Genomic DNA, 15,480 nt, shown 5'->3' on the forward strand with positions numbered 1-15,480 from the left:
GGTACTTTGATCATGATACTCATACGAAAATGTAACTTGGATTTGTTATGCGGCAGGTGGTAAAAAAGTGAAGATAAAAATAATATTTTTTTAGCATTTTTTGCGCTTACAAGTCGGCGGGTGCGAGAAATTACGCTGAAATAAAATTTTATTTTTATTTCATTTTCGGCTTCTGTTCATTCGGAGGGTTCGCGAAACAAGGGATAATAAAAGTCTGGCCTAACGAGGCGTTGGCATGGTCCTAACGAGATCTTAACGTGTGTTAATGCAAGTCAATGCGTTAGGTAAGCAAGTTTTGAGCTGTACTGTAAATTCCTGCATTGGTTTTGTAAAATAAATCCTGTCCTTGCCTCTTCTATTGATTGACCTTTCAGGACGGTGTCACACTCTTGAACACATTTTGTTGAAATCAAATGTGATTGATGATTTATGGCATTCATAGTCTTGTGACCGGCACTACAAGGTCAAGATGTTTTCCATTAAAATTTGAGAAATTAATTTCCTAAGCTACACCTGAGATAATATGATTAGAAGTTTACAGCTGATGTAGTAATATAAAATTGAAATAGTCAAGTGAAATGAGATATGAATTATTCAGGATTATATACTATAAGGATTATAAAAAAAACTTGTCATAAAATGCTTTGAGAAGAGGCTCAATTGATTGCTGCTCAAATTTATTCAAAAAATGGAAAGACAATTGGTTGCTACATTAACATGGCACTAGCACTATGGTGCTGAAATATCTCCACTGCATGGTGAATGCTATTTACAGTTTCACAACAGAAAATAATTCTCTGCAACTCTTTATTTTCCTATTATGGTGTAATCTTTGCAGCAGTAGAAATATTGCTTGGCATTGATTTCAAGAATGCTGCTAGTGAAAACAGTTGTGTGAAATGACTGGCAAACACTGTCATCTCTTTACTGTGTCACTCACTATTACATTGCACACTGTATCTGTAATGCCCACAGTAATTTGTAACAGATACATATGGGATGTGACAAAGACATGATATGTCAGATATAGTATGTTGAGCTAAGTCTACTGATTGGAGTATTTGTTCTCACTGCTCACCGAAACATTTGCTAATACAAAGCTAGAATATTGAAATTCCAAACAGCGTTCTTTATTATGTGTGAGTGCAGACAGGTAAAGAGGCTCAACAAAACCCCTCTGACTTCAATCATGCAGTGTTTGTCTGCTGATTTGCATAACTATACTGCCATTTCAGTTATAAGTATATTGAATTAGGCAATGTCAAAGGTTTCTATGCATTATGGATGCCATTCAAACAAATTCCAAATTCATTTATCGATTTGAATGAAAAGCTGGGAAATTAACATGGATGTACAGTTGAGATGACAGAATGTTGTTTCCTTGACCACAGTCAGATGGATTATAACGACTGCTACCTGCATTTGTATTATGTGTCTATTAAGCCTAGGCGTTCCATTAGCAAATATTCAGATTCACCTACAGTGAAAAATTGTTTTCAATTTTTTTTTTGGTAATTTTTGTGAATATTTTTTTTTAACATTGAATAAAATTGTCAAATTCATTAATTTATGAAATGCATCAGACTTTTAGAAAATTTTCCTCTGATACATGAAGTTCATTGACTTGAGCACTAATTGGTCCCTGTTTCTGATGAAAACTATAACTTGTGGATTGAACTTATTTCTCAGACACATGGCAGATTTCAATAAAATTATTTAGCTTACAGGTGGGGATTTTTGTGGCAAGAAAGCCATTATTTTTGCTACATTTGTAACTCCTGTAGAGAGCACTAAATTTGACGTGCAAATAGTTCTAGAGTATTACTCTATTTGAAGAAAAAGATTTATGCAGGATACATTTACAACTTCACATATTTCAAAAGCTTGATGAGTTTCCATTGATTGTTGTCCTAATCCAATTACAGAAAGCCCTGAAATAGCTGTCATTTGGTCTCCAGTCAAAAAATTTAAATGCAGAAGTTAACACTGATGATTCTAAAAAGGTTTCTCTCAGAGATGCAACTCAAATGTTTCTTTGCATTATGGTCAATAGTGTTTAATAATGACTACTGTGTAGTCTTGGAGCATGTTCAAATTGGTCACCTTTAACCAAGAATATTTAACACACTTGTGGACAGTTCAATGTTGTGAATTCATTGCATAGGAATTAGGGATGACAAATGAGTGTTCACATCATTACTGTCTCTGACACATTAGACCAGTTACCAGCAATGTAACTTCATATGTCTAGCCATTAGTCAAAGCAATTTTACTACTCAAAAAAAAAACTAAGTTTCTGTAGCATTTTTCTTATTTCAAAAATAAATTCTAGAATTTGACATGGAAGCATTTAGCCTTCAGCCAATTTATCAACTGTAGCTTAAACTTTAACTAAGGTTTACTACATACATTAAAATTTGGCATCCCCTATAGGTATATAGGTAATGAAGAACAGGTTTACGTGGAATGACTGCTATATTTAAACTTGAATTGTTTTAATAATTTAACTTTGTACAGGCATACATTAAACATGTTTGGAAATCAGAGAGCACCTTACAACCAATAAATAGTTAAAAAAACATAGAAGTGACTGTAATATTAAAAACAGCTACATAATAAATGTGTCCTAATATTATTGTAGCTAGAACATAAACAAATATTTCAAACTAAGCAAATAGTTCACATTGAAAATTGATGAGAGTACAGGAAGTCTGTTTGTCAAACCAAGATGTACATGTAAATAATTTACTTCAAAATGAAGAATGGCTTACAGATTGATGATGCATTTTGAATAAGTAATTGAATCTATTTCATCTATACATTTGTAATCTCAGAAAATTACTCTATATTCCATGATAGGCATACTAATTTCATCTTTCTAGGGTTTTAAGAGCAGACTCATCGAAAACTGATAACAAATGAGGTGCTTCAACTACTAAGTAACAAAGGTGCTTCTGAGTAATATTTTTAGTTGCATAGCTAAGTGTTATTGTAATTGCTCACACCAAGATCATCTGTATGCATTTCTGTATGAAAATATCTGAATTTAAAATACAGAATTGTCATGTATTTATATTTGAACTTGATGTTGGTTGTTCTATATAGTTAACTATTGTTAGGTTAATTTTCTGTAGATGCTGTTCCCATTTAATAAACTATTGTTAGGCTAATTTACTGCAATGCTTGCCATTACATGCAGTGGTTATAATTATAAAATGTGATCAAACACCAATAAGAGAACTAACATTTACATGGCTGTCTGGTTTATAGTTTTATTTATTTTTTTATAACTGGGTCAGTAAAGATTAAATCTGTTTTCACAGGGTTTATTCTCACCTAAATTAACATTATTCATGCCTAATAACACAATACTAACTCATTTTTTTTTATTGTTTTTTTCCATTTCAGGGTGCTTTTGGTGCTATTCAAAAAATCTGTGAAGATTCAGCTGAAATATTAGACAGCGATGCTCTGAACAGGCCTCTAAATGTTATGATACCCAAATTTCTCCAATTCTTCAAACATTCAAGTCCCAAAATACGGTAAGTAATTTTTTGATTTGTTTTTCCCAGTTGCAGTATGTCATGCAATTGACAGTCTTTCAATAACATAACAACCTAGATCCTCTGATGGGAAAATTTTGTTATCATCCAAGTAATTACCTACCATAGTCTCAAATTGTGGATAAAGTTTATATCTGCTGACAATAAACAGCTGTGTGTGTAGGTGTAGGAGGAGAGGGAGGGGGATATGGTTGGGGTTCTTTAATTCTACAATAATGTTCTTCTAACAATTCAGTGACCTTTGAAAATAATCATTAGTCCCCGTTCGGACACAGTCTGAAAACGGGGACTTATGTTTTGACCTCTGTCTTCCATGTGTATGCCTGGACCAATCACAATCAAACTTCACACATACATCATACATGATATTATACATGTGCACGTCAATTTGATTCACGGTCTGATTCAAGATGGCTGAATGGCTGCCATTTTTGTGCTAAAAATCATCAAAATCAAACATTTCTGGCATTTATAGATGGATTTTGTTCAAACTTGGTAAATACATTAGACATTATGGGTTCCTGATGCACGTCATTTTGTTTTTCAGATAAGATTAAAAATGGCTGACTGGCGACCATTTTGTTTTAATGAATGGGCTTCTAGACCCATATCTCTTGCTTTGATAGATTATGTTCAAATTTGTAATATTCATTATAGATCATGTCATAGATATACAGATATATTGGTTTGACGATCCTATTATATTTTTCAGATCAGATTAAAATGGCCAACTGAATGCAGAATGATTATGTTCAAATTTTATATATTCATTATACCATAGACCTTAAAAAGCAAGGTCTATGATTGTACATGTATTCAAAATGGCTGATTTTGTTTTAATTAATGCTGTTCCAGAGCAATATCTCTCAATACTCGTTTGACGATCAGATACAAATGTCAATCATTTTAATGTTAAATAATCATATTCCTGACATGTTTATGTTCCAGCTATATTACTATAAACGAAACTATATATCTTAAATTTGATAACTAACAGGGACTGTGCCATGCATGGCTTGTTTATAGTACTAAAAATATACTGCAGAAAAGGAAATTATTTGCAGTTTAATTTTCGCGTGGAGGTGGCTTTCTGCGCTAAAATTAAAATGTGTGAGAATTTTTTTAAGAGGTTATTTATTTTAATTTCGCCACTGGGGGCGCTGTATTTTCGTATTGCCACCGATGTATGCAATGCACCACACAACACTCGCATTCATGTCATTCAAGCAATGAAAAACAAAGTATTCATTTAATGTTTTTATTCATTGTTAAAAAAATGTATTTACAATCAATGAATATTTTTTTTACACAAATAGTAGTTAAAAACTTAAAAAATACTGAAATCTGACACCTCAGACGACGAGTGAATGAAAATGTTATGTGTTTATCTGAATTCTGGTTGTAAAAAGAAGACATTTTAGAACAACAGCAATATTCATGTGACTGTCAACTTATTCCACAGTCGATCTGTAATGCCAGCAAATTGGAAGCCCTGTGTACACAATTTCCAGCAATTTTTTATAGGCTGCATCGTTTCAACTAACCATTTAGCATGGTTTTAATTCCGAAAGACGAAGATTGACTTTAACATTGGAAATAACAGCTTAGTGTTCCATGATTGAAAGTTAGAGTTCTTGAAAGGTTTGACGGCAAGATCGGTACAACAGGCCGGAACAAACACAGTGGCGATGTTGTTGTCGTCGTGTAGTTTTTTTGAAAAAATATTCACATTGATATGAGATCTGAATACATCAAATATTGCCAGGGCTTTTTGTTCTTCGAGTAATCCCAGCTTCTGGCATGTCAATGTCACATACGGAATAATAACAGTATCTAAATACTGATGCATTGTTTTTTACTTGGCAAAATGTCTGTTGAGTGTGAACTGCAGTACCGTAAAATTTGTATAATAAGCCCCATCCTTAATAGAAGTCACACCCATTCTTTTTGAATAATTGAGAACTAAACATTCACCATTTCTCATATGTGTAGGTGCTCTAATAGAAGCCACATCTCCTCTGTTGCATTGTACCATTTTAATAGAAGCCACGGTTTCTAATACAGATTTTACAGTATTAATATCGATAATCCTCGGACTTTGTTGGCTAGTGGAAGTGTAACACTCGTTTTTAATGTGTGAATTAATAACGGACATTGAATAATAAATGCTTTGTTCTTATCTGTTACGATTCGGTTTTACATTTATCAATAAATGCATATAAATGAAAGGTCAAAGTTGAAATAATTTGACTGCAAAGTGAACAAGAATAATAAAATGGGAGAATTAGATGAAATTTGCTTTTATGCAAAAATTTCATTGCATGAAAACTTCCTGTCCGACAGTACTTGGACAGTGTATTCTCCTTTTCACCACCAGACTTTCTCGCCAAATTTGTCTGCGCTTTTTCTTGCATTCTTCAATATTTCTGGAAATTAACCCTAATTTTGGAGCCAACAGACAAAATCTGAGTCAATTTTCAGTTCTTAATTTTGCCATTTTTGTCAGTCTTTTGAAAAAAAATGCAGACTATAAATGGGACTACATGTATTTCGTGATGAAAAAAGAAAATTTTTGGTGAAAAGGTTAAAATGAAAGTTGTGGCCAGTTGGTGCTATTTCGGGTTTGAATGACTGGATGCTGATTGGTCTGATATGTATTTACAGCTGTATAATCTATTTTTCCTTTCAGATCTCATGCAATAGCCTGTGTAAATCAATTTATTATTAGTAGAACACAGGCCCTTATGTTGAATATTGATAATTTTATGGAGGTAAGTACTTACAAGACAGATTGCTTTAATACCTTGGATGTTTCTGAGATTTGTCTTTGCATTAGAATATCTCTTATTCTCTACCTATAGCAAATATACTGTATAATACTTTATTTTAGCTGGAATAAATTTTTGCTGAAAAGGCTTTTTGGTTGTTTTGTATCGAATTTATTTTCACTGATTTTTGACGACTTGAATGTAAAATATAGGGAAAAAGGTTTATTTGCTTTATTTTATTTTCACTGAATCATTCTTTCAGCGAAAATAACATATTTTACAGTACTTGTTTAGGTCAAAAACGAATGTTTCCCACTTCTCAAAAAAAATATAAAAAGAAGCAAGCTTTTTTGTCTTCATATTTATCCTCTGCAGTTGCATCAAAGATTTATTTTTTGATCAAATCTGATTTTCTATTTTGAATGATATGTAGAGTAGTTGTACCTTTTTATCTCAATGTTTTAGAGTTTCAGTGAGAAACATTATTATAGACTGTTGCACACACATCTAATCTATCTGTCAGATCAACTGTGAAATTGTATCACAAATAGCAGAGCTATTACAGCTGACTAATGATACCTTGGGTTATGAGTTAAGCCAGTGCTCATATGAATGCTAATCCACTTTGGTATGCTTGTGAATATTAGTTGTGAGATATTTTTTCATATGTTCAAATTTCACACATACATCACATGTATCTTAGGATGAGTATTCATGTATATGATGCAATTAAAAATAAAAATCATAAATAAAGCATTGGAATCAGATCTCTTGTGTATTGATGAATTTTATACTATTAAACTTGGTACCTACATTGGATACTTGATACCAGATCTCAGTCTCATTTTTTCAAAACATGATAAAAATGGCCAACTGGTGGTCATTTTGTTTCACTGAATGATGTTCTTGAAGACTTTTACTCAGTTTATCATGAGGCATATATAAAAATGCACTTTCATGGACTATATTATCATGTCATGACTTGTTGTTTTTTTATTTCCACTAGTATCTCTTTGAACTTGCATCTGATGAAGACTCGGAAGTTCGCAAAAATGTTTGTCGAGCGTTAGTGATGTTGCTTGAGGTTCGCATGGACCGGCTTATACCACATATGGCAAATATAGTTGAAGTAAGTTCATGTTCATAATCATTTTATCCATCTTTTAATCCATTTTGTTTCATTCATTTTTAAATCACAATTCATCCATCTTAAAACTCATCTTAGAGTCTATGAGCAATCCATCCTAGAATCTATCTAGCAATCATCATAGAATCTATCTAGCAATTTAGCAATCATCATAGAATTACTAATCTAGTTGCATACTGTATTGATTGCCTAAAAATGAAATGAATGTCCTTTTTAATAGTAATTATATGCTCTCAAATTACCTAAATTGTCTTGCATGTTTGAATGTCATTGTCTGTTTTAGTATATGTTATTGAGGACTCAGGATTCTGATGAGATGGTGGCCCTGGAAGCCTGTGAATTTTGGCTGACATTGGCTGAACAACCAGTCTGTAAAGAAGTCTTAAGTGGTCATTTACCAAGGTACGTCATAATTACCATTTATCTGGTCTTACTGATTATGTCACTTCTACATCAGATGCATGGGTGAGCTGTCATCTTTGTGCTCTGACCTTACTAGTAAAAATGTTATTTTATTTATCCTGCAATTAATTTCTCATTTCTTCCAATCTTAACCAGAAAGATTCAACACTCATCAGTTTAACATTTTTGTTACTCAGGTTGATACCAATTTTAGTGAATGGTATGAAATATTCAGAAATTGATATTATACTTTTGAAAGGAGACGTGGAAGAAGATGACATGGTCCCAGACAATGAACAAGATATTAAACCTCGATTTCACAAATCAAAAACTCATTCACAACAGCATACAGAAGATAACGAGGTAAGCTATGCTGTAATAATAAAATAATGGGATATATGCCAGATAACATAATAAGTGTACAAGAATTATGGTGTGCATACTGTGAAGTGTTCTGCTGGTCTGGAAGTGAAAACTGTTAACTGATCCTTTGCTGAAAGCCTCCATGGATGGCCAGAATTATTAGAATAACAGCATCAGAAGGCAATGTGTAAAACGCTCTTATCATATCACAGTTCAAATAAGTTGGAAATAGAAATTGAGGGTTTCAATAAAAAGTGTACAGAATAGGTGTTACTTTCTTTCTGTGATTTTGTAGTATTCATGGGAGTACGATTTGATTTGTTTCAGGATGGCGATGATTCTGACGGCTTAGACGACGATGATTCGTTATCAGATTGGAACCTACGTAAGTTGCTGAATTTTAATTTCTCGGTGTATAAAATATCCCAATTATATTGCTTCTGATAAACAGCAGACTATAAATGTACTGTAAAATACTTTATTTTTGCTTGAAATTAATTTTTGCTATTTTCGCTGAAGGAATGATTTAGTGAAAATAAAATGCAGCGAAATATACTATTCACTAATCAGTGAAAATAAATTCCATACAAAACACCCAAAATATCTTTTCAGCAAAAATTAATTCTAGCTAAAATAAAGTATTTTACAGTACCTATTTAGTGGATGGTGAAGTTGACTTTGGCACTCGAAGGGTTAAATATGCTATTTCTTGTTTTCAGGCAAATGTTCAGCAGCTGCATTAGATGTTTTAGCCAATGTTTTCCGAGATGAACTTCTACCCACATTACTGCCAATTTTAAAACAGACCTTGTTTCATCCTGACTGGGAAGTAAAAGAGTCGGGTATACTTGTACTTGGCGCCATAGCTGAAGGTAAGTACCACTCACAATTTTTTACCCATTTCTCGGTAATTATTCCCATAATTGCAAAAAGTTGTTGCTTCATTTTGTATAAAAATCAAAATGTCTGGTAATTCTAGAAATGTTTTCAAATGGTAAATCGTATGCTGAGATTTCAAAATGCACAGTATTCTTGACTGTGGGGGTCATACGGGTATTGTGCAAAGAACAATTAAACAGCGACAGGCTACCGATGTATGCTCGACACAACATTCGTAAACAATATAAACATATTATCTGTGTCCATATTTGAAAGCACAGAGTTTACCGTACAGAAAGTAAGTTGACTATTCATAAACGAAAAAGCTGAAAGGTGTGACGTCATTCCATAGTCTAGAACACATGATTTGCAAGAAGCTGGCATTTCCAAATTCACAAGTAAAGTTACATTTGAAACATTTTCTTTTGAACTTCTGTTGTAATAATGGTAAATATTTTTTTTTTCAAAATGGCTTTCTTAACATTGTTCTACACCATCCTAGTTCCATAAAACCATTTATTTTCACTATTTTGAGCATGTTCCTGAATTTGCCATAGAAATAATGACTTGTATTATTATTTTGCATATTCATATGAATTTAAATTTAGTAGATTTTACTCAACAAAGATTAAAGACATAAAAACAGTGAATAATTAATGCATTTACAGTAAATAATGCAATGTTGATGTATGTACGAGAAATTATGAGTAAACTTGTATAAATAAATTGTTATATTTCTCATCCTATAGGTTGTATGAATGGAATGATCCCACACCTGCCAGAGTTGATTCCTTTTCTCATTCAATGCCTGTCAGATAAGAAAGCTCTCGTCCGTTCTATTACATGCTGGACACTGAGTCGCTATGCACACTGGGTTGTTAGTCAGAATCATGATATATTTCTCAAACCACTCATGACAGAGGTATGTCACACTTTCCGATATATACTCACTGCAATGTACAAAGAATATGAACCATCTACAGGGCTTGAACCTCTAGGAGGTCAGGGAGGTGATTGTCTAGATTTGTAACTTGGAATGTCCTAATGCTCTTCAATACTTTATTCACAATGAGTCCGAAGACATTTTTAAAAATGTTGGCCTTCAAATTTGATGCTTTCAAAACCCTACAGTTAGACAATGATTAGCTGTATGCATGTACATTGTCATTCCTTGAGGAACAACCCAGTTTATTATGGCAAGATACAACACATCCACATGCTGATATGCTCAATATTTGTAACAGTGATTATTCATTGCAACAGTGTTCAACCCAATCTTAGTGAGTGTTAATAATGACTATATTTACAACACATCCATGAAAGTAGAAGCTGAGAAACACCAAAAAAGTTTGGTTAATGATTTTTGGTCTAGATCTTCTACAAGAGTGCAAACTGTGATAAATTTAGTTTTGCAAAATATAGAATATTTGAGAATATTTTTAGGTTGTTAGGAATCTGTGATATATTCCTTGTTTGACAAAACAAACAAATTTTGTGATCTGCTTTGCTTTCAATATGGTGTCTGAAACCGATATTTGTAAGCGAAATTAAGCATGCTTAATGATGAATAATAAATTAATTTTATATATTCTATGCAATTGTTTTTAATCTCAGCTTTTGAAGAGGGTACTTGACAGCAATAAAAGGGTGCAAGAAGCAGCATGCAGGTTTGTAGAAACTGGTTTATTAAAACAGTGTCAATATTGCTAAGGTATTGGCATAGCATAGCGTTGTATGTGAAAATTACTGTAAAATGACTAATTTTCCCTGGCTTAAATTTCGTTGATTTACCATTTCATGGTTTTATCATTTAGATAATGTGTTCTATGCTAAATTTTACATATTGACTGGTTTTAATTTAGTGCATATTCCAGTCAGCGAAATAAGCAAAAATGTAAACCCAATGAATAATTATTAACCCCTTTACAGTAGCTGTATAGTTGATCATTGCAATGATTTATTTATAGTCTGTATTTAACCTGACCTACGTTTCATTCTAGCGCATTTGCGACTTTAGAAGAAGAAGCCTGTACAGAGTTAGTTCCGTATCTAAGTTACATTCTCCAGACGCTAGTGTTTGCATTCAGTAAATACCAACACAAGAATCTTTTGATTCTCTACGATGCCATCGGAACTCTTGCCGATTCAGTTGGACATCATCTCAACAAACCTGTAAGTTTCATTTGCATGTACAAGTAGTTAGTGATTTGATTTAGCCTATGTTTGCTTCCTTCTATGCTGAGCTGTTTTTCCAACAGACAACTATTTTTAAACTTCACTGTCAAATACAAGTCAGGTGCTATCACTGTCAAATACAAGTCAGGTGCTATCACTGTCAAATACAAGTCAGGTGCTATCACTGTCAAATACAAGTCAGGTGCTATCACTGTCAAATACAAGTCAGGTGCTATCACTGTCAAATACAAGTCAGGTGCTATCACTGTCAAATACAAGTCAGGTGCTATCACTGTCAAATACAAGTCACGTGCTATCACTGTCAAATACAAGTCACGTGCTATCACTGTCAAATACAAGTCAGGTGCTATCACTGTCAAATACAAGTCAGGTGCTATCACTGTCAAATACAAGTCACGTGCTATCACTGCCAAATACAAGTCACGTGCTATCACTGTCAAATACAAGTCAGGTGCTATCACTGTCAAATACAAGTCACGTGCTATCACTGTCAAATACAAGTCAGGTGCTATCACTATCAAATACAAGTCACGTGCTATCACTGCCAAATACAAGTCACGTGCTATCACTGTCAAATACAAGTCAGGTGCTATCACTGTCAAATACAAGTCACGTGCTATCACTGTCAAATACAAGTCACGTGCTATCACTGTCAAATACAAGTCAGGTGCTATCACTGTCAAATACAAGTCAGGTGCTATCACTGTCAAATACAAGTCAGGTGTTATCACTGTCAAATACAAGTCAGGTGTTATCACTGTCAAATACAAGTCAGGTGCTATCACTGTCAAATACAAGTCAGGTGTTATCACTGTCAAATACAAGTCAGGTGCTATCACTGTCAAATACAAGTCAGGTGCTATCACTGTCAAATACAAGTCAGGTGCTATCACTGTCAAATACAAGTCAGGTGCTATCACTGTCAAATACAAGTCAGGTGCTATCACTGTCAAATACAAGTCAGGTGCTATCACTGTCAAATACAAGTCAGGTGCTATCACTGTCAAATACAAGTCAGGTGCTATCACTGTCAAATACAAGTCAGGTGCTATCACTGCCAAATACAAGTCAGGTGCTATCACTGTCAAATACAAGTCAGGTGCTATCACTGTCAAATACAAGTCAGGTGCTATCACTGTCAAATACAAGTCAGGTGCTGTCACAGTCAAATACAAGTCTGGTGCTATCACTGTCAAATACAAGTCAGGTGCTATCACTGTCAAATACAAGTCAGGTGCTATCACTGTCAAATACAAGTCAGGTGCTATCACTGTCAAATACAAGTCACGTGCTATCACTGTCAAATACAAGTCACGTGCTGTCACTGTCAAATACAAGTCACGTGCTATCACTGTCAAATACAAGTCACGTGCTATCACTGCCAAATACAAGTCAGGTGCTATCACTGCCAAATACAAGTCAGGTGCTATCACTGCCAAATACAAGTCAGGTGCTATCACTGCCAAATACAAGTCAGGTGCCATCACTGCCAAATACAAGTCAGGTGCTATCACTGCCAAATACAAGTCAGGTGCTATCACTGTCAAATACAAGTCAGGTGCTATCACTATCAAATACAAGTCACGTGCTATCACTGTCAAATACAAGTCACGTGCTATCACTGTCAAATACAAGTCACGTGCTATCACTGTCAAATACAAGTCACGTGCTATCACTGTCAAATACAATTCAGGTGCTATCACTGTCAAATACAAGTCAGGTGCTATCACTGTCAAATACAAGTCACGTGCTGTCACTGTCAAATACAAGTCACGTGCTATCACTGTCAAATACAAGTCAGGTGCTATCACTGCCAAATACAAGTCAGGTGCTATCACTGCCAAATACAAGTCAGGTGCTATCACTGCCAAATACAAGTCAGGTGCTATCACTGCCAAATACAAGTCAGGTGCTATCACTGCCAAATACAAGTCAGGTGCTATCACTGCCAAATACAAGTCAGGTGCTATCACTGTCAAATACAAGTCACGTGCTATCACTGTCAAATACAAGTCAAGTGCTATCACTGTCAAATACAAGTCACGTGCTATCACTGTCAAATACAAGTCACGTGCTATCACTGTCAAATACAAGTCTGGTGCTGTCACTGTCAAATACAAGTCAGGTGCTATCACTGTCAAATACAAGTCACGTGCTATCACTGTCAAATACAAGTCAGGTGCTATCACTGTCAAATACAAGTCAGGTGCTATCACTGTCAAATACAAGTCAGGTGCTATCACTGTCAAATACAAGTCACGTGCTGTCACTGTCAAATACAAGTCACGTGCTGTCACTGTCAAATACAAGTCACGTGCTATCACTGTCAAATACAAGTCACGTGCTATCACTGCCAAATACAAGTCAGGTGCTATCACTGCCAAATACAAGTCAGGTGCTATCACTGCCAAATACAAGTCAGGTGCTATCACTGCCAAATACAAGTCAGGTGCTATCACTGCCAAATACAAGTCAGGTGCTATCACTGTCAAATACAAGTCAGGTGCTATCACTGTCAAATACAAGTCAGATGCTATCACTGTCAAATACAAGTCAGGTGCTGTCACAGTCAAATACAAGTCTGGTGCTATCACTGTCAAATACAAGTCAGGTGCTATCACTGTCAAATACAAGTCAGGTGCTATCACTGTCAAATACAAGTCAGGTGCTATCACTGTCAAATACAAGTCAGGTGCTATCACTGTCAAATACAAGTCACGTGCTATCACTGTCAAATACAAGTCACGTGCTATCACTGTCAAATACAAGTCAGGTGCTATCACTGTCAAATACAAGTCAGGTGCTATCACTGTCAAATACAAGTCAGGTGCTATCACTGTCAAATACAAGTCAGGTGCTATCACTGTCAAATACAAGTCACGTGCTGTCACTGTCAAATACAAGTCACGTGCTATCACTGTCAAATACAAGTCACGTGCTATCACTGCCAAATACAAGTCAGGTGCTATCACTGCCAAATACAAGTCAGGTGCTATCACTGCCAAATACAAGTCAGGTGCTATCACTGCCAAATACAAGTCAGGTGCTATCACTGCCAAATACAAGTCAGGTGCTATCACTGTCAAATACAAGTCAGGTGCTATCACTGTCAAATACAAGTCAGGTGCTATCACTGTCAAATACAAGTCAGGTGCTATCACTGCCAAATACAAGTCAGGTGCTATCACTGTCAAATACAAGTCAGGTGCTGTCACAGTCAAATACAAGTCTGGTGCTGTCACTGTCAAATACAAGTCAGGTGCTATCACTGTCAAATACAAGTCTGGTGCTATCACTGTCAAATACAAGTCAGGTGCTATCACTGTCAAATACAAGTCAGGTGCTATCACTGTCAAATACAAGTCAGGTGCTATCACTGTCAAATACAAGTCAGGTGCTATCACTGTCAAATACAAGTCAGGTGCTATCACTGTCAAATACAAGTCAGGTGCTATCACTGTCAAATACAAGTCAGGTGCTATCACTGTCAAATACAAGTCACGTGCTATCACTGTCAAATACAAGTCACGTGCTATCACTGTCAAATACAAGTCAGGTGCTATCACTGTCAAATACAAGTCAGGTGCTATCACTGTCAAATACAAGTCAGGTGCTATCACTGTCAAATACAAGTCACGTGCTATCACTGTCAAATACAAGTCACGTGCTGTCACTGTCAAATACAAGTCACGTGCTATCACTGTCAAATACAAGTCACGTGCTATCACTGCCAAATACAAGTCAGGTGCTATCACTGCCAAATACAAGTCAGGTGCTATCACTGCCAAATACAAGTCAGGTGCTATCACTGCCAAATACAAGTCAGGTGCTATCACTGCCAAATACAAGTCAGGTGCTATCACTGTCAAATACAAGTCAGGTGCTATCACTATCAAATACAAGTCACGTGCTATCACTGTCAAATACAAGTCACGTGCTATCACTGTCAAATACAAGTCACGTGCTATCACTGTCAAATACAAGTCACGTGCTATCACTGTCAAATACAATTCAGGTGCTATCACTGTCAAATACAAGTCAGGTGCTATCACTGTCAAATACAAGTCACGTGCTGTCACTGTCAAATACAAGTCACGTGCTATCACTGTCAAATACAAGTCAGGTGCTATCACTGCCAAATACAAGTCAGGTGCTATCACTG

General features: G+C 35.1%; 1 protein-coding gene across 1 annotated transcript in view; it reads left to right on the forward strand.

Annotated features, from left to right (window-relative positions):
• LOC100371456 (transportin-1-like) overlaps positions 1-15,480 on the forward strand; it is a 57,368-nt gene that overhangs the window by 28,758 nt on the left and 13,130 nt on the right. The window contains exons 4-13 of the mRNA XM_085503060.1: positions 3,409-3,542; positions 6,253-6,334; positions 7,338-7,460; positions 7,762-7,880; positions 8,078-8,243; positions 8,571-8,628; positions 8,963-9,115; positions 9,872-10,044; positions 10,737-10,789; positions 11,123-11,294. Coding sequence (XP_085359186.1) covers positions 3,409-3,542; positions 6,253-6,334; positions 7,338-7,460; positions 7,762-7,880; positions 8,078-8,243; positions 8,571-8,628; positions 8,963-9,115; positions 9,872-10,044; positions 10,737-10,789; positions 11,123-11,294 — 1,233 coding nt within the window. The remainder of the gene's footprint in view (positions 1-3,408; positions 3,543-6,252; positions 6,335-7,337; positions 7,461-7,761; positions 7,881-8,077; positions 8,244-8,570; positions 8,629-8,962; positions 9,116-9,871; positions 10,045-10,736; positions 10,790-11,122; positions 11,295-15,480) is intronic.

Source organism: Saccoglossus kowalevskii, chromosome 9, assembly GCF_978046115.1.
Source record: "Saccoglossus kowalevskii chromosome 9, keSacKowa6.1, whole genome shotgun sequence".
Classification (NCBI taxonomy): Eukaryota; Metazoa; Hemichordata; class Enteropneusta; family Harrimaniidae; genus Saccoglossus; species Saccoglossus kowalevskii.